Genomic DNA, 23,738 nt, shown 5'->3' on the forward strand with positions numbered 1-23,738 from the left:
TGTTGGTAGTGCACACGTCTCGGTAGATGCACTATCATCATCTCGCCATACGATAGAGGAGTGACATCAGCCTGGCTATTTAGGATTTTTTGGGGCCGATCTCCACTCTGTGCCGGCGTCTAGTCTTCCCCGTGTGACCGTATCTTGTCCGCACTGATCCTTTATACTGTGGGTTTAGCTGTTCCTATTTTACGGTTACAGAGAAGTCTAAGTAACACAGAAGATGAATGTACCCACCTGAAGGAGATGAATGAGCGGACCCAGGAGGAGCTGCGAGAGCTCGCCAACAAGTACAACGGGGCCGTGAATGAAATCAAAGACCTAACTGACAAGCTGAAGGTAATTAACCGCAGGCCCCGGATGTTTGGCATTTTTGGACTTTAATTAACAAAGCTTTTCACTGAGCGATCAACATAATCACTTATGGGTCACACAAATGTCAATTAAATTCTTCACTTCACCCAACCCCCTAATCTTTACAGTTTCGCCGGTACAGTCAGGTGGGTGTTGCTATTTTCATGGCTTCACATGTTGTGTACCTCACTTAGTTTTTACACATTCAGGCAAGTGAGAGGGGAATTACATTCGAGTGTTACACATGTAGTGTTCACATCATCCGAGATCATCGGCCTTGGTTTAGAAGCTCACCGTGAGTACGCAGAGCATAAAGTGCATGAATTGGGTTTCGCCCCTTTGTCACATCTGGGGGTTTTATCATAAATGATCTTGAGACTATTTCCCTCAAAAAATATCTTGCTCTGTTCTGACAGCACTAAATGGTCACCGCAATCTGCAGATTAATGTGTACATATAAACCAGTATAGGAATGTGAACAGGACTCTATAGACCCAGGTCTAGATGGACGGAGTAAGTATCGGGTAAAGGAAGAATCTTACCGTTTGTAGATTTCTTTGGGAGAGGAGGATGAATGGTCTATAGGTCTATTCCTCCTCTTCTCTGGGTGACGCTGTTTAGAGGTAGCTTGAGCTCTGGACCTGCTTCCATCTGTATCAGGAGCCGCCAAGTGAATAACCCAGAACCTCTCACCTGACAAACGGGAAGATTGTTCCTTTACCTAATATTTACCCTGTCCTTCTACATCTGAGATTAGAGTCCAGTTCACATTCTCTTATTGATCTTCATCTTTTTTTCCAGCATCGCTCTGATCAGTCTCCGGGGATTTGTGACCGGTCAGTTGCTCTAGTGTTTCATGCAGGTGCCGGAGGTTGAGGTACAACTCAATACAAGTCTGTGGGAGCATTGCCCTGGCCCCTCGCCCTGGCCTCTCGCCCCTCGCCCTGGCCTCTCGCCCCTCGCCCTGGCCTCTCGCCCCTCGCCCTGGCCTCTCGCCCCTCGCCCTGGCCTCTCGCCCCTCGCCCTGGCCTCTCGCCCCTCGCCCTGGCCTCTCGCCCCTCGCCCTGGCCTCTCGCCCCTCGCCCCTGGCCTCTCGCCCCTCGCCCTGGCCTCTCGCCCCTCGCCCCTGGCCCCTCGCCTCTCGCCCCTCGCCCAGGCCTCACCTTGGTCTGGGCCTCGCCTTGGTCCTGGCCTCTCGCCCGGGCCCAGTCCTGGTTCTGGCCTCGCCCTCCTAGAGATGCATTGAGAGCTTGTGATGAAACTTCTGACTTCCGGCCAGCCAGAAGTTAGTCATAAGATGGCGCCGTGGGACAGGAGTGGTGCTGAAAAAGGATAACTCCATCGGAGGGCGAGTATTGGACAGGGGGCCGGGGACTAATATTTAAAGCACCACTCCGGCACAGAAAAAGCCCCTCTGGAGTGGTGCTTTAAAGGTTACATTTTAAATCTTTTTTTTTTTTCTGGCATTAAAATCCAAGTCTTATGTTTTTAATAATTCTTTTTGAGGGATTTTTTTTTGTGTCCGAAAATAGAAAAAAATGGCACTTTCCCTCTGTATTTGCCATATTATCCCTGAATGTGGAGTTTTGCAGGTATAGCCGCTTTTGCCCCGTGTTCTTCGCTCCTACCTCCTCGGATTGACGGTCCTCTTAGATCCAACATGCAGAGGTTTGGTGCGCGCAGCGATGAGTTCATCCCTGCCACGTATTCCACACCACCACCTCCGTCCACGCTGCCGTCCTCTTCACTGGTCGGCCGAAACAGAAGCCGGGCAACCGGGGCGGCGTTCACAGAAATCGTATTTATACAACCTGGCAATGTGTTGTGTGAATCCATTATAATAACACAACGTAGTGAGATATTTTGTAACTAAACCTGGTCTATAAAATCTGATTTCTATGAATTCTGTATGAGCCGCTCAGATCGGCGCGTGTGATCACATCTATAGGTGGTGGGGGCCGGTGTGCACAGAACGGGGGGCCGCACGGGTTTAGGATTACTCGGGAGCCATATGGGCTGTAGGAAGATCACATTACACTCTGATGTCTTGCTCTTTTGGATTTTTTTGTATCCATTTTATAGCGCAGATATTTTATAGTGTAGATATTTCATCTGGATTGTTGTCGCTTTCTGTAGAGGCTCCTGCGTGTAACTAGACGTGCCATATGTCGTCACAGGAGCTGCGAGTGCTCTACACCTGGAACAAAGCTTTCAGGAAAGGGACGTCACAGGGTCATGGCCATGTGTCACGTCTTTCAGCGGTCACCCAGATGTAATCTATGGGCCGCGGCCACCCACGCTGCCTCCACACCGGGCCCAGCGCTTTACTCCACTATATGCTGGAAGAGATTTAAAGAGCGCACATTGCATATGTAATGATTTGGCAGGGTGGTATGTGGAGGGCGCCCCCTCTGGTTTCCTTCAGGCTAGTATTTAAAGGGGTGTGCCATTCTCATAAAAGGGTGACACAGTCCTAGGATATGTCATAACTTTTTGATCCTGGAAGGTCCGTCTTCTGGGGACACTCGCTGGTCCTGGGAATAAAAGGAACCCATCAGTGATGTGTTTTTTTTTTTTTATAAGTGCTCCAAAAGATATCTTGGCCCCTACATATACATTTGCGCATGCTCCGAGAGGTTTCCCTAGGCACATGCTTACATTCGCGCATGCTCCGAGAGGTTTCCCTAGGCACACGCTTATATTCGCGCATGCTCCGAGAGGTTTCCCTAGGCACACGCTTACAGCGCATACTTCAAGAGGTTTCCTAGGCCCACACTTACAGCGCATGCTCCGAGAGGTTTCCCTAGGCACACGCTTACATTCGCGCATGCTCCAAGAGGTTTCCCTAGGCACACGCTTACATTCGCGCATACTCAGAGAGGTTTCCCTAGGCACACGCTTATATTCGCGCATGCTCCGAGAGGTTTGTTTAGGCACATGCTTACAGCGCATGCTCCGAGAGGTTTCCCTAGGCACACGCTTACATTCGCGCATGCTCCGAAAGGTTTCCCAGCACATACACACAGACCCCAAAGGTGGTTACTAATATCACGTACCCTCCTTAGGTAGCTGAAGGTCGGCAAGAAGAGATCCAGCAGAAGGGCATCGCCGAGAAGAAGGAATTACAGCAAAAGATTGAGGAGATGGAGGAGAAGGAGCAGGAATTACAAGCCAAGATCGAGGCCTTGCAAGCCGACAACGACTTCACCAACGAGCGTCTCTCCGCCTTACAAGGTGCGTCCTCCGCCGCGCTTCCCGCTTTCTTCTTCCTTTTTTTTTTCTTTGCCTTTTTTTTTATTTTTGGAATTCTGCTTACAGTACGATTAGAGAATCTACAGGAGAAAACACTTAAAGAGCACAGCACCCCGGGTAAGTGCCGGACAGGACCGCCGCCGAGGAGGAGAGGGGCTTGTTAGAAGACATTTGTACACTTGGATGGCGGGCTTGTGTATTTCTTAAAATTTAGTGAAACATCACGTTTGTCCGGATTTCAAAGCCCCCCCCACTCCCCCCTGTTGGATTCAGTGGAGCCGCGTGTGTGTCGGGTTGGGGGGGAATATAGATTGTGAAACCCTAGCACAGTTTATCCATCCAAAATAGGCCTTAAAGGGGACCTGGCAGAATCGTGTTTATATTGCTTTCAAAAACAACTAGCAGAATTGTGAATACAGCTCTGGAGTATATAATACAGGCAGTAAGTGAGGATTACGGGATAAGTAAGTGAATGTTTACCAAGTGCAAAGCTTTATATCAATGTGTCTCATTCACTTTATATGGAAGGAAGCGGACATCGTATATAAATCCTGTTCATCCACTTTTACCCCCAATACGCTGGTCCCTCATGTGCCAGTGATGGCACTTACATGGGACTGCAGGTTCCTTTAGGGGAGAATATATAGTTTAGCTTTGAGCCTTGAATAGTTTCCACTAACCTCCTGAATGAAGCGTTTCTCGCTGTTTGTGCAGAACCTGTTCATTAATTATTATTAATGTGGACCTTTTGTTGTGGAGGCGCAGCGATCTACCACCCAAATACTTCGCTTCCACGAGTAGGGAGGTCTGGTAAATTGGACGTGATTTTAATTTTTTTTTTTTTTCAGGTCACAATCTTTTTTTCATACGTTTTTTTTTTTCTTTTCTTTTAGTATTTCATGCTTCCTATTTTTTCAGGAAGCGTTTTCTTCAGTCTCGTTATCATCAGAGACAGGGTTACAGTGATCCGTATCACTTCTAAACACAGCTGACAATACAGATTCCACCGATCACAGTTGGTGATGTCACAGCTCTCCTGCACCTCCTTACTTCACAATGACTTTTGCACACACTCAATAGTCACTTTAATACAAATGATACGGTTCAGGATCTGACTATGTACATGTGTTGTCTCCTCAAGCAGGAATTCAAAAAAAACAAACAAAAAACCTTATAATAGAAAAACAAACACATTTCTGCAAATGTACCACAGTCCGACACCGGCTGTGACAAAACAGTCTGAAAATAAATGAATTTTTTTTTTTTTCCCTTTGCGCAAAATTCAAGAACTGCATATGCTGTATAGCACAGCGCAAAAAAGAATAAAAAGCAACGTAAAAGCAGAAACAATGAATCGGTGCCCACATCTTTTAGGCCCGTTTCACACATCGGGCATTTCGCAGGATCCGGCACACTCCAGTACAGTGGAATACAGTACAATGGCATCGCGGCTACCTCCGGTCACACGCTGTCATGTGACCGGAGCATGTGACCGGAGCTTACCGCGATGCCATTGTTCTGTATTCCACTGTACTGTAGTGTGCCGAATCCCGCAAAATGCCCGATGTGTGAAACGGGCTTTAATGATGATTGCTCCCCTGTCATCAGGGTCTGTGACAAGATATCTAAGCTGCAGTCATTACTTAATTGATCTCTTCGACTTGATGAGACGGGTGTACTTACTTTGAAAATCCACCTCAGATTGTGGCTGTATGATCCTAAAATAATAATGGGCAATTTATATGTTCAGCTAAAAAAGGTCCCATTCTATTGTTTCCACCCATCCAGCCAGAGTGACAGCTAGAGCTTGTACTGAGCAGTGTGAGGGGCCAGCAGGGAGGAGGGACACTGAGGAGCTGGCAGCTTAAGAGGCAAAGGGATTGTACAGCCATTCTGACATGACTTTTACAATAAGTACACCAGCCTCCTCAAGTTAAAGGATCTGATAATATATGCATATTTACATTTAAAATCTATTTACAGATTGCTTTAAATGCAGCCATTGCAGCAATATTTATTGTATAATTTGTTGTGATGTTACGTATCAGATGGCACGCGTGTGTGTGTGTGTGTGTGTGTGTGTGTATATATATATATCTAATATATAAAGCTGAATGTGTGTATGTGTGTGTGTATGTCTGAGATTAGCATCTGCACCGTCGCAGCTACAGCCACAAAATTTTGCACACTCACACGTCTGGACCCCGAGAGCGTCATAGGCTATGTTTTGAGGGGAAATTTTAACCCCGCGCTTTACAGTTATTCGCCAAAAAACCTGCCTCCATTAAAGCGAACTAGCTGTACTACCAGGCTTTGCCCGGGTTAATAACTGTTGTTAAAATAGAATGTATTAACATTCCCGGGATAGAATGTATTAACGCCCGGGATAGTAACTGTCTCTCTGTTTCTCTCTCATTCTCTGTCTGTCTCCCCCTCTGTATATCTCTCTGTCTCTATCTCTGTCTCTCTCTCTATCTCTTTGTCTGTCTCTTTCTCAGTCTGTCTCAATCTTTCCCCGTCTATCTCTTTCCCTGTCTATATCTGTCACTTTCCTTGTCTGTCTCTTTCCCTATCTCTTTCCCGGTCTGTCTCTTTCCCTCTTTCCCGGTCTGTCTCTTTCCTGGTCTGTCTCTTTCCCTCTTTCCCGGTCTGTCTCTTTCCCTCTTTCCCGGTCTGTCTCTTTCCCTCTTTCCCGGTCTGTCTCTTTCCCTCTTTCCCGGTCTGTCTCTTTCCCTCTTTCCCGGTCTGTCTCTTTCCCTCTTTCCCGGTCTGTCTCTTTCCCTCTTTCCCGGTCTGTCTCTTTCCCTCTTTCCCGGTCTGTCTCTTTCCCTCTTTCCCGGTCTGTCTCTTTCCCTCTTTCCCGGTCTGTCTCTTTCCCTCTTTCCCGGTCTGTCTCTTTCCCTCTTTCCCGGTCTGCCTCTTTCCCTCTTTCCCGGTCTGTCTCTTTCCCTCTTTCCCGGTCTGCCTCTTTCCCTCTTTCCCGGTCTGCCTCTTTCCCTGGCTGCATTGTGACACGCCAACATTCCATATAAGGGCGTGGCTGCGCATTCTTCTGAAGTTCTGGCTGCACTGTGGCTCCCAGCTCCATTCGCTTTAATGGAGGCAGGTTTTTTGGCGAATAACTGTAAAGCGTTGGGTTAAAATTTTCCCTCAAAACATAGCCTATGACACTCTCGGGGTCCAGAAGTGTGAGTGCAAAATTTTGTGGCTGTGGCTGTAGCTGTGCGGATGCCAATCCTGGACATACATATACACACACACACACACACACACACACACACACACACACACACACACACACACACACTCCCCTTTTTATAGATAGATAGATAGATAGATAGATATAGATATATAGATAGATCGAGATATAGATCTCTCTATCTAAATATGTATATGTGTGTACATACAATATATATTGTGCATGCGTGCAAACACACACTATGCCCTGACACGGACAGTAATTTGGTGATGTGTGTAGTTCTGCTTTATTCCAGTAGAGGGAGCTGTTGTTTATTACATGATTTGAACTTGATCTGTGTTTTTTTTTCTTCATTATTTTTTGGGATTGTATGATTAACAATCGTTTGTGATCGCAGGCATACAAGTCGATGACTTCAAACCTAAAATCAACGGCAATGCAGATAAAGGTATGTGTTTGGGTGTTGTAGCCGGACATTTATGAACACTTCATTCTTGCATTTGATGAATGTTGTATTCATAGAGCCATCATGTCATCCATCACTCATCCGCATGGAGTTGCATGCTATACATGGGATTTACCAGCATCTCTTTATTGGGATTTAATAATCTGGTGGTTATAAAGCATTGACTTTGTTTTGTTTTGGTTTTTTTGTTTTATTTGTTTGGGTTTTTTTTGTTAAAAACTGATTAACTTTTGCTTTTAGGATTATATTAACCCCTTTTTTCTGCAACCAATTTTTGTTTATGCCGGTTTGTCTCTTCTAAAAATCAAACCTTTTTTATTTTTATTTTTTTAGCTTTACGAGGGCTTGTTTCTTTTTGCTGAATGAGTTGAAGTTTTGATTGACAACGTACATTTTAATATATAATGTATTAAAAATAGTAAAAAAAAAATAATTCCAAGGCTGGAAAATATTGAGAAAATACACCACAGAATAATTTTGAATTCTTAGGGGTTTTTTTCTATTTTGAAAACTTTTTTTCAAACTTTTCAGTTTTTTATATTTTTTTTTTATTATTTTTTTACTTTCCATAATTGACTTGATCCTGCAGCTGTTTGATCACTTGTATTGCATTATATTCTCCACTATTCTGGAGTGTCTCGTAGATCAAAGCCTCTGACCCTCAGCTGTCATGGCAAAATATCAGTATAGATGAGACTTCCAGCATTTAAAGGGGTTTTCTCAAATTGTCTCCTAAGCAGTTCAGAGCCATGCAGTCTCCTTACTTCCTAGTTTCTGGCAGGGCAGGCTCTGAGTGACCGCTCTGCTGAATAGCATTAGTTGAGCTATAAAGCCCAGCACAGGTTCTGCTGTAACACACTCAGTGGTTTGTTCTGAGTTTACACTGTTATACCTGTTCTTACACAGAGATGACAAGCCGAGCACTCAGAGCCCTGATTAGGAGACCTGCTGGGAAAGCTGGTGATGGATAACTGCATCTCTGCAGAAGATAAGGAAAGAGATGAGCTCCTAACTGCTGAATCAATGTCCTGGAGAGCACTGACTGGGATGTTAAGGCCGCTTTCACACTGTGTTCCTCTGCCCGTTTAGTGGTCCTGTCAGGGCTTCCGTCCGAACCCCCGCAAAACCGTGCTCTGTATACCCTTCCTGGAGGTGGACACCCAGACTGTCTACTATATCTGGGTGTTCACCTCCCAAAAATGATACACGACAGAGCAGACGGTGACTCAATCTGCACCATTATAGTCATTGGCCCCGTTAGCGCATATGTCCGAAACCTGTTTTGCATGGGGTTAATACGGAAGCTCAATGGGACCATTGAACAAGGAGAGGAACACAGTGTGAAAACAGGGGAAGAGTTAACATAGTGGAATGTAACTGCTGCACATTCTTCAGCTGCCTCTGGAGGCCGGTCTCCATGGAAACTAGCTGTACACTATGTAAGATAAAATCACGCATTGCAGGAGAATGACAGCAGATAGAAAAAGCATGTGAAAGGCAAATGTGATTTTCACGCACTCTAATTAGTTATTTTAAGAATTTGTGAATATGTAATTGTCGGTGATCGGAGCATGCTATAGTTGCTGCTCTTAGATGCTGCCGCTGGCTGTATAGCACAGCCAGCATCTGCCATGTATGGTGCAGAAGTCATAGATGCGCACCAACATTGCATCAAGTAAAGGGAACTGTTGAGATGAGAATAAGAGCGATTGGGGAGGATCGGTCATTAAATCCTGTATGAACGTTGTATGGAGCAGGGGGCTCTGGTATTTGGCTCTGTGCACAAGTTTAGGCGCCCAGGTGCCTGTCAGCAGAAGATTTTTGGCAGCGCTGCTCTGATCGTAATCCAAGTGCATGGTGTTAACCTGTGAGAAATGTAATCCTGGTGCAGCCCCCGTTACCCCCTCTTCTGGAGTTTTGTAGCTTGGCCTCCACTTATCGGGCATGTATGCGAGTAAACGTGACGTTCCCAGTATCCGCACAATGCATTGGGAACCTTATTACAGAATATATTCCTGTGGTCCGCACGGTGTACACGACCCCTGTCCAGCGCCTCACGTTCCCTCATTCTTTATCTGTTAATGATTACTATGAGAGACGTCATATATTCAGGAGCTCCGGGGATTTACACCCTGATCCTTACTAATATAGCATAGTAAAAAGACGGAGGTGTGCGCCCCCGAAGGGTCAGACTCCCTAAAAGATGGAGGTGTGCGCCCCCGGAGGGTCAGACTCCCTAAAAGATGGAGGTGTGCGCCCCCGGAGGGTCAGACTCACTAAAAGATGGAGGTGTGCGCCCCCGATGGGTCAGACTCACTAAAAGATGGAGGTGTGCGCCCCCGATGGGTCAGACTCACTAAAAGATGGAGGTGTGCGCCCTCGAAGGGTCAGACTCACTAAAAGACGGAGGTGTGCGCCCCCGGAGGGTCAGACTCACTAAAAGCTGGAGGTGTGCGCCCTCGGAGGGTCAGACTCACTAAAAGCTGGAGGTGTGCGCCCTCGGAGGGTCAGACTCACTAAAAGCTGGAGGTGTGTGCCCCCGAAGGATCAGACTCTCTAAAATACGGAGGTGTGCACCCCTGAAGTGTCAGACTCACTAAAAGACAGATGTGTGCGCCTCCGAAGGATCAGACTCTCTAAAAGCTGGAGGTGTGCGCCCCTGGAGGGTCAGACTCACTAAAAGACGGAGGTGTGCGCCCCCGGAGGGTCAGACTCACTAAAAGACGGAGGTGTGCGCCCTCGAAGGGTCAGACTCACTAAAAGACGGAGGTGTGCGCCCCTGAAGGATCAGAATCACTAAAAACCGGAGGTGTGCGCCCCCAGAGGGTCAGAATCACTAAAAGACGGAGGTGTGCGCCCTCGAAGGGTCAGACTCGCTAAAATACGGAGGTGTGCGCCCCTGGAGGGTCAGACTCACTAAAAGACGGAGGTGTGCGCCCCTGGAGGGTCAGACTCACTAAAAGACGGAGGTGTGCGCCCCTGGAGGGTCAGACTCACTAAAAGACGGAGGTGTGCGCCCTCGAAGGGTCAGACTCACTAAAAGACGGAGGTGTGCGCCCTCGAAGGGTCAGACTCACTAAAAGACGGAGGTGTGCGCCCTCGAAGGGTCAGACTCACTAAAAGACGGAGGTGTGTGCCCCTGGAGGGTCAGACTCACTAAAAGACGGAGGTGTGCGCCCCTGGAGGGTCAGACTCACTAAAAGACGGAGGTGTGCGCCTTCGGAGGGTCAGACTCACTAAAAGCTGGAGGTGTGCGTCCCCGGAGGGTCAGACTCACTAAAAGACGGAGGTGTGCGCCCCTGAAGTGTCAGACTCACTAAAAGACGGAGGTGTGCGCCCCCGAAGGGTCAGACTCACTAAAAACCGGAGGTGTGCGCCCCCAGAGGGTCAGAATCACTAAAAGACGGAGGTGTGCGCCCCCAGAGGGTCAGAATCACTAAAAGACGGAGGTGTGCGCCCCCAGAGGGTCAGAATCACTAAAAGACGGAGGTGTGCGCCCCTGAAGTGTCAGACTCACTAAAAGACGGAGGTGTGCGCCCCCGAAGGATCAGAATCACTAAAAACCGGAGGTGTGCGCCCCCAGAGGGTCAGAATCACTAAAAGACGGAGGTGTGCGCCCCCAGAGGGTCAGAATCACTAAAAGACGGAGGTGTGCGCCCCCAAAGGGTCAGACTCCCTAAAAGACGGAGGTGAGTGTCCCCGAAGGGTCAAACTCTCTAAAAGACGGAGGTGTGCGTCCCCAGAGGGTCAGACTCGCTAAGAGACGGAGGTGTGCGCCTTCGGAGGGTCAGACTCACTAAAAGCTGGAGGTGTGCGTCCCCGGAGGGTCAGACTCACTAAAAGACGGAGGTGTGCGCCCCTGAAGTGTCAGACTCACTAAAAGACGGAGGTGTGCGCCCCTGAAGTGTCAGACTCACTAAAAGACAGAGGTGTGCGCCCCTGAAGTGTCAGACTCACTAAAAGACGGAGGTGTGCGTCCCCGAAGGGTCAGACTCACTAAAAGACGGAGGTGTGCGCCCCCGAAGGGTCAGACTCACTAAAAGACAGAGGTGTGCGCCCCCGGAGGGTTAGACTCCCTACAAACTGGAGGTGTGCACCCCCGGAGGGTCAGACTCACTAAAAACTGGAGGTGTGCACCCCCAACTGTCACTAGAAGAAGACACCCACCACGGGGAATGACGCCACTTACTAATCTCCACGTTTGCAGTATTCACATTAAAGTGAACCTGTCAGGTGCATTATGCACTTAGAAGCATGAGCAGTTCTGGGTGTATATTGCTAATCCCTGCGTAAAAAGTATTTGTAAAGATCCTTTGATATGCTAATGAGCGCAGGGACTAGTCACAAGGGCGTTTGTTCCCTTAGCTGGTCGGCCCACATAGCCCTGTGGGCGTACTAACCTGCTAAAGAATACGCAGTGACTCGCACATACCTCCCTCTTCATGGCGGCTGGTGGAGGATGGATGCGCAAGTGCACAAGGTGTCGATTCATATTGAATTGATGATGCCCTACAACTTTGTAATTCACATTTTTTCTCTAGCTCATTCCGTTTTCGAGCTAAAAATGCTAATTCTGTTGTTTTCCACCAGGTGGCGCTATAGGTGGTTTCATTGCGTAGCGCATGGCTACTTTACTATACCTAGACACCACTTCTATGCCTATAGCTGCCGCCGTTCTCAAGTTAATGGCGGTGGACACACTGTATACGGGATGCTAGAACACGGTATATAAGAGCCCAGGTCGCTCTGTAGAACGTGAAAAACCCCTTTATTATACTCCCCTAGGGGGCATCCGGTCAGATGCGTGTCGCTGTTCCCTCGGCCGGGCAGATCACCATGCGCATGCGCAGGAACGCAGTGGCGCTCTCTGCGTGGATGACGTAGGACCGGTCATCCATAGGGGCTGGGCAGGAGGATGGCAATCGCACAAGATGGGAAACCGTGCCGGACAGAGCAGTGACACCATCAGACCGGACGCCCCCAGCGAGTATTATAAAGGTGGTTTTACATTATACAGCGCGGCCTGGGTTCTTATATACAGTATTCTGGAACGCTGTATATAGGGGCTCACTGGTGGTGGCCGCAGATTATATTTGCCAAATCTGGTGACAGGTTCCCTTTAATGATGGATATTTTATTTTTAAAGCTGAAGTCCGAGACTCCGCAGCCTGTTCTTTCACTTTTCCGTGCACAACCAGCAATAACCTTAGTTTTCCAGGTTTTATCATATTTAAGGCTAATTGCTAGGATCGATGGCCAATAGGAGGCCAGATCCGCTGTTTCCTCCGGCAGATGTAAGCACAGCGCCGTTCTGTGTAGTGGCTGCTCCTGGGTACTGCAGCTCATCAGCAGGAATTAGGCTGCAGTACCGGGGTACAGCCACTACACATGAACGGCGCTGTGCTGGGCGGCGCAGAACACTTTACATCTGATTAAAAATACTGGAGAATTAAGAAAATTTTTGGTTTTGTTTTTTTTTCCCCCGTTTCCTTCAGATTTGCAGCCACGAAGCTGAACCCCATTATTTAGAGGCTATAAGCCGGCCAATTTCTGGAAAAGGCACAAATAATCCAGTTTCTGTTTTCATTGTTACCAGTTACATTCCCTCTCCTCCTGTCCTTGATGCTGCGATCTGTGCAGTAATAATGTGTCACTTGCTGTATCCGGCAGCATGCGTCTTCTGGAAAGGTCAGGCCTCGCTGGCACCAGCCCCTGTAACCACACGGCTTAATATAGAAACAATGCAGCTGCTGCTATGACTTGGCTCCAGTCACTGCGGCTCTTGCTCGTTTTCCTCGCTGGTGGGATTACTGCAGATTCCCCCCATTACACGGTGCAGGGAGGTGGGCAATAATCTCACATTTCCTAGGGCGTGGATTGATGCATTTGTCATCTGTTCCCCATGAAGAAGCTCGTTCCCAATTAGATTTTGCTTTGTCACCAATTTTAATGCAAATAGTACATGGGGCTTAAAGGGGAGCTCCAGCTCTGGTCACTTCCACCTCCTGAGGCGGGCAGGTGACTTTGTTTTCGCATATCTGTGAGTGGCGGTTATTGTGACCTGTCCGGTTCGTTAGAATATGTATTGTTTAGGCAAGGTAAGTTTTTTTTTTTTTTTTTTGTTTTTTTTTTGAAGACCGCATTCCCCTCGGGCCGGAGGTGACCGGATGGGATTTAAAGGGAACCGGTCAGCAGAAATTTTGCACTAAACCTAAGATTCCCCACTGCAGCTCCTGGGCTGCATTCTAGCAAGGTTCCTGTTGCTATTGTGCCCCCTTTTAGACCAAAATAAATACTTTATAAAGTGGTACCTTTTTCCTATGCAAATCTTGTTAATCGTACACGCAGGCGGGCGGTCTGATGTCCGTTATCCTGCCTCATGCTGCTTTACGCCGTCCCCCATCGCTCAATTTCATACTTCAGGACGCCGCCCAGTGCGCCTGAGGTCTCGCGCATGCGCCGTGCCACTCTCGTGGGACTGTGCACAGTGTGACTGCTGGTGACGTGTTACGCAGGCGTGAGATTATGGGCGGCGCTGTGATTTTAATCAGCAAGTACCCGCCCATAATCTCATGCCCGCGCTTTCCCCTCTGCCTCCACTGTTCTGCGTAAGCGCTGGCCAGATGAACCCACGTCACCTCTTTCCCATCTTGCCCTGGAGCAGGAAATAGATGGGAGGAGCGGAGCAGCATAATGGTGGAGGAAGAGTGAAAAGCGCGGGCACGAGATTATGGGCGGGTACTTGCTGATGAAAATCACAGTGCCGTCCATAATCTCACGCCTGCGTAACACGTCACCAGCGGTCACACTGTGCACAGTGCACAGTCCCGCTAGAGTGGCACGGTGCATGCGCGAGACCTCAGGCGCACTGGGCGGTGTGCTGAGGTATGAAATTGAGCGATGGGGGACGGCGTAAAGCAGCAGGAGGCAGAATAACTGACACCAGACAGCCCGCCCCCGTGTATGATTAACAAGATTTGCATAGGAAAAGGTACCACTTTATAAAGTATTTATTTTGGTCTAAAAGGGGGCACAATAGCAACAGGAACATTGCTAGAATGCAGCCCAGGAGCTGCAGAGGGGGGAAACGTTTAGGTTTAATGCAAAATATCTGCTGACAGGTTCCCTTTAATTTCCGAGTGGAACAGCACAGCTCCATCAACTGTTTAGTGGCCGCGGCTGGTACTGCAGATCTACCTCTGCTCTTTCCATTAGTGGCTGTGTCTGGTACTGCAGATCCACCTCTGCTCCTTCTATTAGTGGCCGCGGCTGGTACTGCAGATCCACCTCTGCTCCTTCCATTAGTGGCCGCGGCTGGTACTGCAGATCCACCTCTGCTCCTTCCATTAGTGGCTGCGGCTGGTACTGCAGATCCACCTCTGCTCCTTCCATTAGTGGCTGCGGCTGGTACTGCAGATCCACCTCTGCTCCTTCCATTAGTGGCTGCGGCTGGTACTGCAGATCCACCTCTGCTCCTTCCATTAGTGGCTGCGGCTGGTACTGCAGATCCATCTCTGCTCCTTCCATTAGTGGCCGCGGCTGGTACTACAGATCCGCCTCTGCTCCTTCCATTAGTGGCTGCGGCTGGTACTGCAGATCTACCTCTGCTCCTTCCATTAGTGGCTGCGGCTGGTACTGCAGATCCATCTCTGCTCCTTCCATTAGTGGCCGCGGCCGGTACTGCAGATCCGCCTCTGCTCCTTTCATTAGTGGCCGCGGCTGGTACTGCAGATCCGCTTCTGCTCCTTCCATTAGTGGCTGCGGCTGGTACTGCAGATCCGCCTCTGCTCCTTCCATTAGTGGCAGCTGCTGGTACTGCAGATCCACCTCTGCTCCTTCCATTAGTGGCCGCTTCTGGTACTGCAGATTCATCTCTGCTCCTTCCATTAGTGGCCGCGGCTGGTACTGCAGATCCGCCTCTGCTCCTTTCATTAGTGGCCGCGGCTGGTACTGCAGATCCACCTCTGCTCCTTCCATTAGTGGCTGCGGCTGGTACTGCAGATTCATCTCTGCTCCTTCCATTAGTGGCCGCTTCTGGTACTGCAGATCCATCTCTGCTCCTTCCATTAGTGGCCGCGGCTGGTACTGCAGATCCACCTCTGCTCCTTCCATTAGTGGCCGTGGCTGGTACTGCAGATCCATCTCTGCTCCTTCCATTAGTGGCCGCGGCCGGTACTGCAGATCCGCCTCTGCTCCTTTCATTAGTGGTCGCGGCTGGTACTGCAGATCCATCTCTGCTCCTTCCATTAGTGGCTGCGGCTGGTACTGCAGATCCACCTCTGCTCCTTCCATTAGTGGCCGTGGCTGGTACTGCAGATCCATCTCTGCTCCTTCCATTAGTGGCCGCGGCCGGTACTGCAGATCCGCCTCTGCTCCTTTCATTAGTGGCCGCGGCTGGTACTGCAGATCCACCTCTGCTCCTTCCATTAGTGGCCGCAGCTGGTACTGCAGATTCATCTCTGCTCCTTCCATTAGTGGCCGCGGCTGGTACTGCAGATCCACCTCTGCTCCTTCCATTGGTGACCGTGGCTGGTACTGCAGATCCACCTCTGTTCCTTCCATTGGTGACCGTGGCTGGTACTGCAGATCCATCTCTGCTCCTTCCATTAGTGGCCGCGGCTGGTACTGCAGATCCACCTCTGCTCCTTCCATTGGTGACCGTGGCTGGTACTGCAGATCCACCTCTGCTCCTTCCATTAGTGGCCGCAGCTGGTACTGCAGATTCATCTCTGCTCCTTCTATTAGTGGCCGCGGCTGGTACTGCAGATCCGCCTCTGCTCCTTCTATTAGTGGCCGCGGCTGGTACTGCAGATTCATCTCTGCTCCTTCCATTAGTGGCTGTAGCTGGTACTGCAGATCCGCCTCTGCTCCTTCCATTAGTGGCCGCAGCTGGTACTGCAGATCCACCTCCGCTCCTTCCATTAGTGGCTGTAGCTGGTACTGCAGATTCATCTCTGCTCCTTCCATTAGTGGCTGTAGCTGGTACTGCAGATCCGCCTCTGCTCCTTCCATTAGTGGCCGCAGCTGGTACTGCAGATCCGCCTCTGCTCCTTCTATTAGTGGCCGCAGCTGGTACTGCAGATTCATCTCTGCTCCTTCCATTAGTGGCTGTAGCTGGTACTGCAGATTCATCTCTGCTCCTTCCATTAGTGGCCGCAGCTGGTACTGCAGATTCATCTCTGCTCCTTCTATTAGTGGCCGCGGCTGGTACTGCAGATCCACCTCTGCTCCTTCCATTAGTGGCCGCAGCTGGTACTGCAGATCCATCTCTGCTCCTTCCATTAGTGGCCGCGGCTGGTACTGCAGATCCACCTCTGCTCCTTCCATTGGTGGCCGCGGCTGGTACTGCAGATTCACCTCAGCTCCTTCCATTAGTGGCCGCAGCTGGTACTGCAGATTCATCTCTGCTCCTTCCATTAGTGGCTGTAGCTGGTACTGCAGATTCATCTCTGCTCCTTCCATTAGTGGCTGTGGCTGGTACTGCAGATCCGCCTCTGCTCCTTCCATTAGTGGCCGCGGCTGGTACTGCAGATCCATCTCTGCTCCTTCCATTAGTGGCCGCAGCTGGTACTGCAGATCCGCCTCTGCTCCTTCCATTAGTGGCCGCAGCTGGTACTGCAGATCCGCCTCTGCTCCTTCCATTAGTGGCCGCAGCTGGTACTGCAGATCCATCTCTGCTCCTTCCATTAGTGGCTGTGGCTGGTACTGCAGATCCATCTCTGCTCCTTACATTAGTGGCTGTGGCTGGTACTGCAGATCCACCTCTGCTCCTTCCATTAGTGGCCGCGGCTGGTACTGCAGATCCACCACTGCTCGTTACATTGGCGGCCGCGGCTGGTACTGCAGATCCATCTCTGCTCCTTCCATTAGTGGCTGTGGCTGGTACTGCAGATCCATCTCTGCTCCTTCCATTAGTGGCTGTGGCTGGTACTGCAGATCCACCTCTGCTCCTTCCATTAGTGGCTGTGGCTGGTACTGCAGATCCATCTCTGCTCCTTCCATTAGTGGCCGCGGCTGGTACTGCAGATCCATCTCTGCTCCTTCCATTAGTGACATTTCTCCCCAACATGGCTGACAACAATGTTGGATTACTGCCTCCTGCCTGCATGACTTAGAAGATGCCTGTTGATTCCTAGGGTGTTCTCTCCCTGTCATATCCTCTATTTACACAGACTTGAGCCTTATAGTAGAGGCCTGATGATCTGCTGCTCCCTTCTGCAGACATTAGTAGGGAAGAATCAGTGACCGGACACTGATACTGGATATACTGAAACGGGACGTCCATTTCTGTAGAACCCAACCCTTAATCCCGTGGGTGCAGCTCTGGGTCCCCGCTTGGCGTCTGGGTTATCTCCCCTGACTGCGGCAGACCCTCGGACAGCGGTGCCGTCCCGTGTGAGCCCCGTCATTCCTTCCATGCCTTTGGCAGTGACGGCTCATGTCTATTTCTGTCCCCGCTAAGTCCTCGGTATACATGAGCTGTGACTCATCAGGATTGCTCCTGCGTGCGCGGTGGTGACCGGCCATCACCCGCGGGGAGCTGTCACTCCATGCCGCTATGTGTGCAGCAGGTGTGCGGTTCGGGAGGTATCAGAGGTCGCACTCTTGGAAACCGGGTTGTATTGGAAAGAAGGAGCCCCCGGGGACCTCCAGGGTGTTGTATGTCAGGGAATCCCTCGAGAGCAGCCCCGGACGGCTCATCTCCAGCGTGGCCTTCCCTTTACTTTTAAGAAATCTAGGAGCATGGACGACTCCGACCTCGCTCTGTTACATCAGACACTTGTTTATTTTAGAGGATGGAAACCGAATCGTACTCATTCATCCCGGCTCATTCTAAGTGACGAGGTTATTGACTTTATCCTTCCATCCATGTTGTGCTTTACGTTCTGCCCTCGATCCTAGATTAACCCCTGCTGTAATCCGTAGGATTCTCCTCACGCTGCACCAGTATTCTGGAATGTGCTAACGCAGATGAGCCGACTCCTTTCCAAAAGGCCGTTTTAAAGGGGTCCTTCATTTGTTCTCTGGTCTCATTTATATCAATAGGATCTGTGTCCAGAACGGTGGAGTGCCGGCTACATGCACTTTAAACAGCCAGTGGGGGAGCAGAGTAATAGACCCCCACTAACTTGGGTTTCTATATTAAACCAAAATCTTGAAACTTTGTAGTTTTCACTCCTCCAGCCTCTAAGCTTAAGAGTTGTTCAGTCTAAATCCTTAAGCCTGCAGTCACCCTCCTGTGTGGGCCCCCCCTACCCCCATGTGTCCGACCCCCCCCCAACCCCCACCGCCGTGTGTCGCCCCAGTACCACTGCTCCCGGTGTTTGTTTACAGCGTCTTTCAATTACTGAGCTCAGCTGCTTACTCAAGTTGACCCCCCCCCCATCCCCCCCCCAAAAAAAACAAAAAACCCAGAAACAAAAACAAAATCTGGGAATAGGGTTGTTTTGCTTTTAAGCTGGAAGACTCTTTGATATTAGGCTCCCACTTCCTATTCTGTAGAGCTGTGCGTCTCAGAGTGAGGCGCCCCCCCCCCCCCTAGCTGATGGGGAGGCGCCCCCCCAGATGATGGGGAGGCGTCCCCCCCCAGATGATGGGGAGGCGTCCCCCCCAGATGATGGGGAGGCGTCCCCCCCAGATGATGGGGAGGCGTCCCCCCCCAGATGATGGGGAGGCGTCCCCCCCCAGATGATGGGGAGGCGTCCCCCCCCCCCCCCCCAGATGATGGGGAGGCGTCCCCCCCCCCCCCCCCAGATGATGGGGAGGCGTCCCCCCCCAGATGATGGGGAGGCGTCCCCCCCCAGATGATGGGGAGGCGTCCCCCCCCAGATGATGGGGAGGCGTCCCCCCCAGATGATGGGGAGGCGTCCCCCCCAGATGATGGGGAGGCGTCCCCCCCCAGATGATGGGGAGGCGTCCCCCCCCAGATGATGGGGAGGCGTCCCCCCCAGATGATGGGGAGGCGTCCCCCCCAGATGATGGGGAGGCGCCCCCCCAGATGATGGGGAGGCGCCCCCCCCAGATGATGGGGAGGCGCCCCCCCCAGATGATGGGGAGGCGTCCCCCCCAGATGATGGGGAGGCGTCCCCCCCAGATGATGGGGAGGCGTCCCCCCCCAGATGATGGGGAAGCGTCCCCCCCAGATGATGGGGAAGCGTCCCCCCCAGATGATGGGGAGGCGTCCCCCCCAGATGATGGGGAGGCGTCCCCCCCCAGATGATGGGGAGGCGTCCCCCCCCAGATGATGGGGAGGCGTCCCCCCCCAGATGATGGGGAGGCGTCCCCCCCCAGATGATGGGGAGGCGTCCCCCCCCCCCAGATGATGGGGAGGCGTCCCCCCCCCCCAGATGATGGGGAGGCGCCCCCCCCTTTCCTAGATGATGGGGAGGCGCCCCCCCCCTTTCCTAGATGATGGGGAGGCGCCCCCCCCCCTTTCCTAGATGATGGGGAGGCGCCCCCCCCCTTTCCTAGATGATGGGGAGGCGCCCCCCCCAGATGATGGGGAGGCGCCCCCCCCTTTCCTAGATGATGGGGAGGCGCCCCCCCCTTCCTAGATGGGGAGGCGCCCCCCCTTCCTAGATGGGGAGGCGCCCCCCCCTTCCTAGATGGGGAGGCGCCCCCCCTTCCTAGATGGGGAGGCGCCCCCCCCTTCCTAGATGGGGAGGCGCCCCCCCCCTTCCTAGATGGGGAGGCGCCCCCCCCCCTTCCTAGATGGGGAGGCGCCCCCCCCCCTTCCTAGATAGTGAGGCGCCCCCCCCCCTTCCTAGATAGTGAGGCGCCCCCCCCCCCTTCCTAGATAGTGAGGCGCCCCCCCCCTTCCTAGATGGGGAGGCGCCCCCCCCCCTTCCTAGATGGGGAGGCGCCCCCCCCCCTTCCTAGATGGGGAGGCGCCCCCCCCCCCTTCCTAGATGGGGAGGCGCCCCCCCCCCTTCCTAGATGGGGAGGCGCCCCCCCCCCCTTCCTAGATGGGGAGGCGCCCCCCCCCCCTTCCTAGATGGGGAGGCGCCCCCCCCCCCTTCCTAGATGGGGAGGCGCCCCCCCCCCTTCCTAGATGGGGAGGCGCCCCCCCCCCTTCCTAGATGGGGAGGCGCCCCCCCCCCTTCCTAGATGGGGAGGCGCCCCCCCCCCTTCCTAGATGGGGAGGCGCCCCCCCCCCTTCCTAGATGGGGAGGCGCCCCCCTTTCCTAGATGGGGAGGCGCCCCCCTTTCCTAGATGGGGAGGCGCCCCCCTTTCCTAGATGGGGAGGCGCCCCCCTTTCCTAGATGGGGAGGCGCCCCCCTTTCCTAGATGGGGAGGCGCCCCCCTTTCCTAGATGGGGAGGCGCCCCCCTTTCCTAGATGGGGAGGCGCCCCCCTTTCCTAGATGGGGAGGCGCCCCCCTTTCCTAGATGGGGAGGCGCCCCCCTTTCCTAGATGGGGAGGCGCCCCCCTTTCCTAGATGGGGAGGCGCCCCCCTTTCCTAGATGGGGAGGCGCCCCCCTTTCCTAGATGGGGAGGCGCCCCCCTTTCCTAGATGGGGAGGCGCCCCCCTTTCCTAGATGGGGAGGCGCCCCCCTTTCCTAGATGGGGAGGCGCCCCCCTTTCCTAGATGGGGAGGCGCCCCCCTTTCCTAGATGGGGAGGCGCCCCCCTTTCCTAGATGGGGAGGCGCCCCCCTTTCCTAGATGGGGAGGCGCCCCCCTTTCCTAGATGGGGAGGCGCCCCCCTTTCCTAGATGGGGAGGCGCCCCCCCCTTACTAGATGGGGAGGCGCCCCCCCCTTACTAGATGGGGAGGCGCCCCCCCCTTACTAGATGGGGAGGCGCCCCCCCCCTTACTAGATGGGGAGGCGCCCCCCCCTTACTAGATGGGGAGGCGCCCCCCCTTACTAGATGGGGAGGCGCCCCCCCCTTCCTAGATGGGGAGGCGCCCCCCCTTCCTAGATGGGGAGGCGCCCCCCCTTCCTAGATGGGGAGGCGCCCCCCCCCTTCCTAGATGGGGAGGCGCCCCCCCCTTCCTAGATGGGGAGGCGCCCCCCCCCCCCCCTCCTAGATGGGGAGGCGCCCCCCCCCCCCTCCTAGATGGGGAGGCGCCCCCCCCCCCTTCCTAGATGGGGAGGCGCCCCCCCCCCCTTCCTAGATGGGGAGGCGCCCCCCCCCCCTTCCTAGATGGGGAGGCGCCCCCCCCCCTTCCTAGATGATGGTTGGACACAGCTGAGGAGGCAGTTTTTACAGAAGTGGCCATATTCTGCCATCTTTTCCTATAGGTTAGAAACACGGTCACCTTTCTTTCTTTGAATTTTTCTTTGACCGCTATAATGGGTTCAGTAGCCAATATTATATCAGTGGTACGGTCACTGCAAGCTCCATAGGAACCTGAGGAGACTGCGAGCTGCACCACCAATCCTATATGCAGGTAGATTGGACACACGTTACACGTAACGTTTGATTTTGGGGTTGCAAATTGTAGAGCAAGAAGAAAAAGCTATGAAATTTAATGTGTTTAATCTGTAAGAATTAGCAGTGTTTATAAAAACACACACGACTTTACAAACGGGAACAATACAATACCGCATATACAGTTACATAAAATAAAGGGGGTAAACTAAAAACCGTGACTTCCCCCGGGCCACTGACATAGGTCCGATATATGGCGGGAGGTACTGCCTAAGAAAATAGGGAATAATCCGACATTGTAATGTCTCCTCCTTGCATGGTACATAGCAAATATGTGGTGTGTACCTTTTTATTATCACCAGTCGCCCCCCTCTGGGGACCTCATGGGGGCAGTTTATGGGATGTGCTCCAATACCCAGAAAATGATGATATCCAGCTTCCGGAATATCTCTGCTCCTGAAGGTGTTAGGTGGGAGATATTAGCGCCATTTACCTGCCCATAGATGGGGGATGTGAAGGTGTTAGGTGGGAGATATTAGCGCCATTTACCTGCCCATACATGGGAAATGTGAAGGTGTTAGGTGGGAGATATTAGCACCAATTACCTGCCCATACATGGGAAATGTGAAGGTGTTAGGTGGGAGATATTAGCGCCATTTACCTGCCCATAGATGGGGGATGTGAAGGTGTTAGGTGGGAGATATTAGCGCCATTTACCTGCCCATAGAATGGGGGAAATGTGAAGGAATCAGGAGGGATATATTGACGCCATTTATCTGCCCATAGATGGGAAATGTGAAGGTGTTAGGTGGGAGATATTAGCGCTATTTACCTGCCCATAGATGGGGGATGTGAAGGTGTTAGGTGGGAGATATTAGCGCCATTTACCTGCCCATAGATGGGAAATGTGAAGATGTCAGGTGGGAGATATTAGCGCCATTTACCTGCCCATAGATGGGGGAAATGTGAAGGAATCAGGAGGGATATATTGACGCCATTTACCTGCCCATACATGGGAAATGTGAAGGTTTTAGGTGGGAGATATTGGCGCCATTTACCTGCCCATAGATGGGAAATGTGAAGGTGTTAGGTGGGAGATATTAGCGCCATTTACCTGCCCATAGATGGGAAATGTGAAGGTGTTAGGTGGGAGATATTAGCGCCATTTACCTGCCAATAGATGGGGGATGTGAAGGTGTTAGGTGGGAGATATTAGCACCATTTACCTGCCCAATAGATGGGGGATGTGAAGGTGTTAGGTGGGAGATATTAGCGCCATTTACCTGCCAATAGATGGGAAATGTGAATGTGTTAGGTGGGAGATATTAGCACCATTTACCTGCCCATAGATGGGAAATGTGAATGTGTCAGGTGGGAGATATTAGCGCCATTTACCTGCCCATAGATGGGAAATGTGAATGTGTTAGGTGGGAGATATTAGCACCATTTACCTGCCCATAGATGGGGGATGTGAAGGTGTTAGGTGGGAGATATTAGCGCCATTTACCTGCCCATAGATGGGGGAAATGTGAAGGAATCAGGAGGGATATATTGACGCCATTTACCTGCCCATACATGGGAAATGTGAAGGTTTTAGGTGGGAGATATTGGCGCCATTTACCTGCCCATACATGGGAAATGTGAAGGTGTTAGGTGGGAGATATTAGCGCCATTTACCGGCCCATACATGGGAAATGTGAAGGTGTTAGGTGGGAGATATTAGCGCCATTTACCTGCCCATAGATGGGGGATGTGAAGGTGTTAGATGGGAGATATTAGCGCCATTTACCTGCCCATAGATGGGAAATGTGAAGGTGTTAGGTGGGAGATATTAGCGCCATTTACCTGCCCATAGATGGGAAATGTGAAGGTGTTAGGTGGGAGATATTAGCGCCATTTACCGGCCCATACATGGGAAATGTGAAGGTGTTAGGTGGGAGATATTAGCGCCATTTACCTGCCCAATAGATGGGGGATGTGAAGGTGTTAGATGGGAGATATTAGCACCATTTACCTGCCCATAGATGGGAAATGTGAAGGTGTCAGGTGGGAGATATTAGCGCCATTTACCTGCCCATAGATGGGAAATGTGAA

At 51.8% G+C, this 23,738-nt stretch overlaps 1 protein-coding gene and 1 long non-coding RNA gene across 8 annotated transcripts in view; one reads left to right on the forward strand and one right to left on the reverse strand.

Moving 5' to 3' along the window:
• LOC142249611 (uncharacterized) overlaps positions 1-4,532 on the reverse strand; it is a 33,208-nt gene extending 28,676 nt beyond the window's left edge. The window contains exon 1 of the long non-coding RNA XR_012725082.1: positions 4,287-4,532. This is a non-coding gene — a long non-coding RNA (uncharacterized LOC142249611). The remainder of the gene's footprint in view (positions 1-4,286) is intronic.
• SLMAP (sarcolemma associated protein) overlaps positions 1-23,738 on the forward strand; it is a 147,708-nt gene that overhangs the window by 83,923 nt on the left and 40,047 nt on the right. For 4 of the 7 annotated variants that reach the window (XM_075321333.1, XM_075321330.1, XM_075321331.1 and 1 more), the window contains 4 exons: positions 202-339; positions 3,420-3,588; positions 3,673-3,723; positions 7,203-7,253. In XM_075321333.1, coding sequence (XP_075177448.1) covers positions 202-339; positions 3,420-3,588; positions 3,673-3,723; positions 7,203-7,253 — 409 coding nt within the window. The remainder of the gene's footprint in view (positions 1-201; positions 340-3,419; positions 3,589-3,672; positions 3,724-7,202; positions 7,254-23,738) is intronic. The other 3 variants (XM_075321332.1, XM_075321334.1, XM_075321336.1) reach the window with 1 other exon arrangement.

This window comes from Anomaloglossus baeobatrachus, chromosome 8 (assembly GCF_048569485.1).
Source record: "Anomaloglossus baeobatrachus isolate aAnoBae1 chromosome 8, aAnoBae1.hap1, whole genome shotgun sequence".
Taxonomy (NCBI): domain Eukaryota; kingdom Metazoa; phylum Chordata; class Amphibia; order Anura; family Aromobatidae; genus Anomaloglossus; species Anomaloglossus baeobatrachus.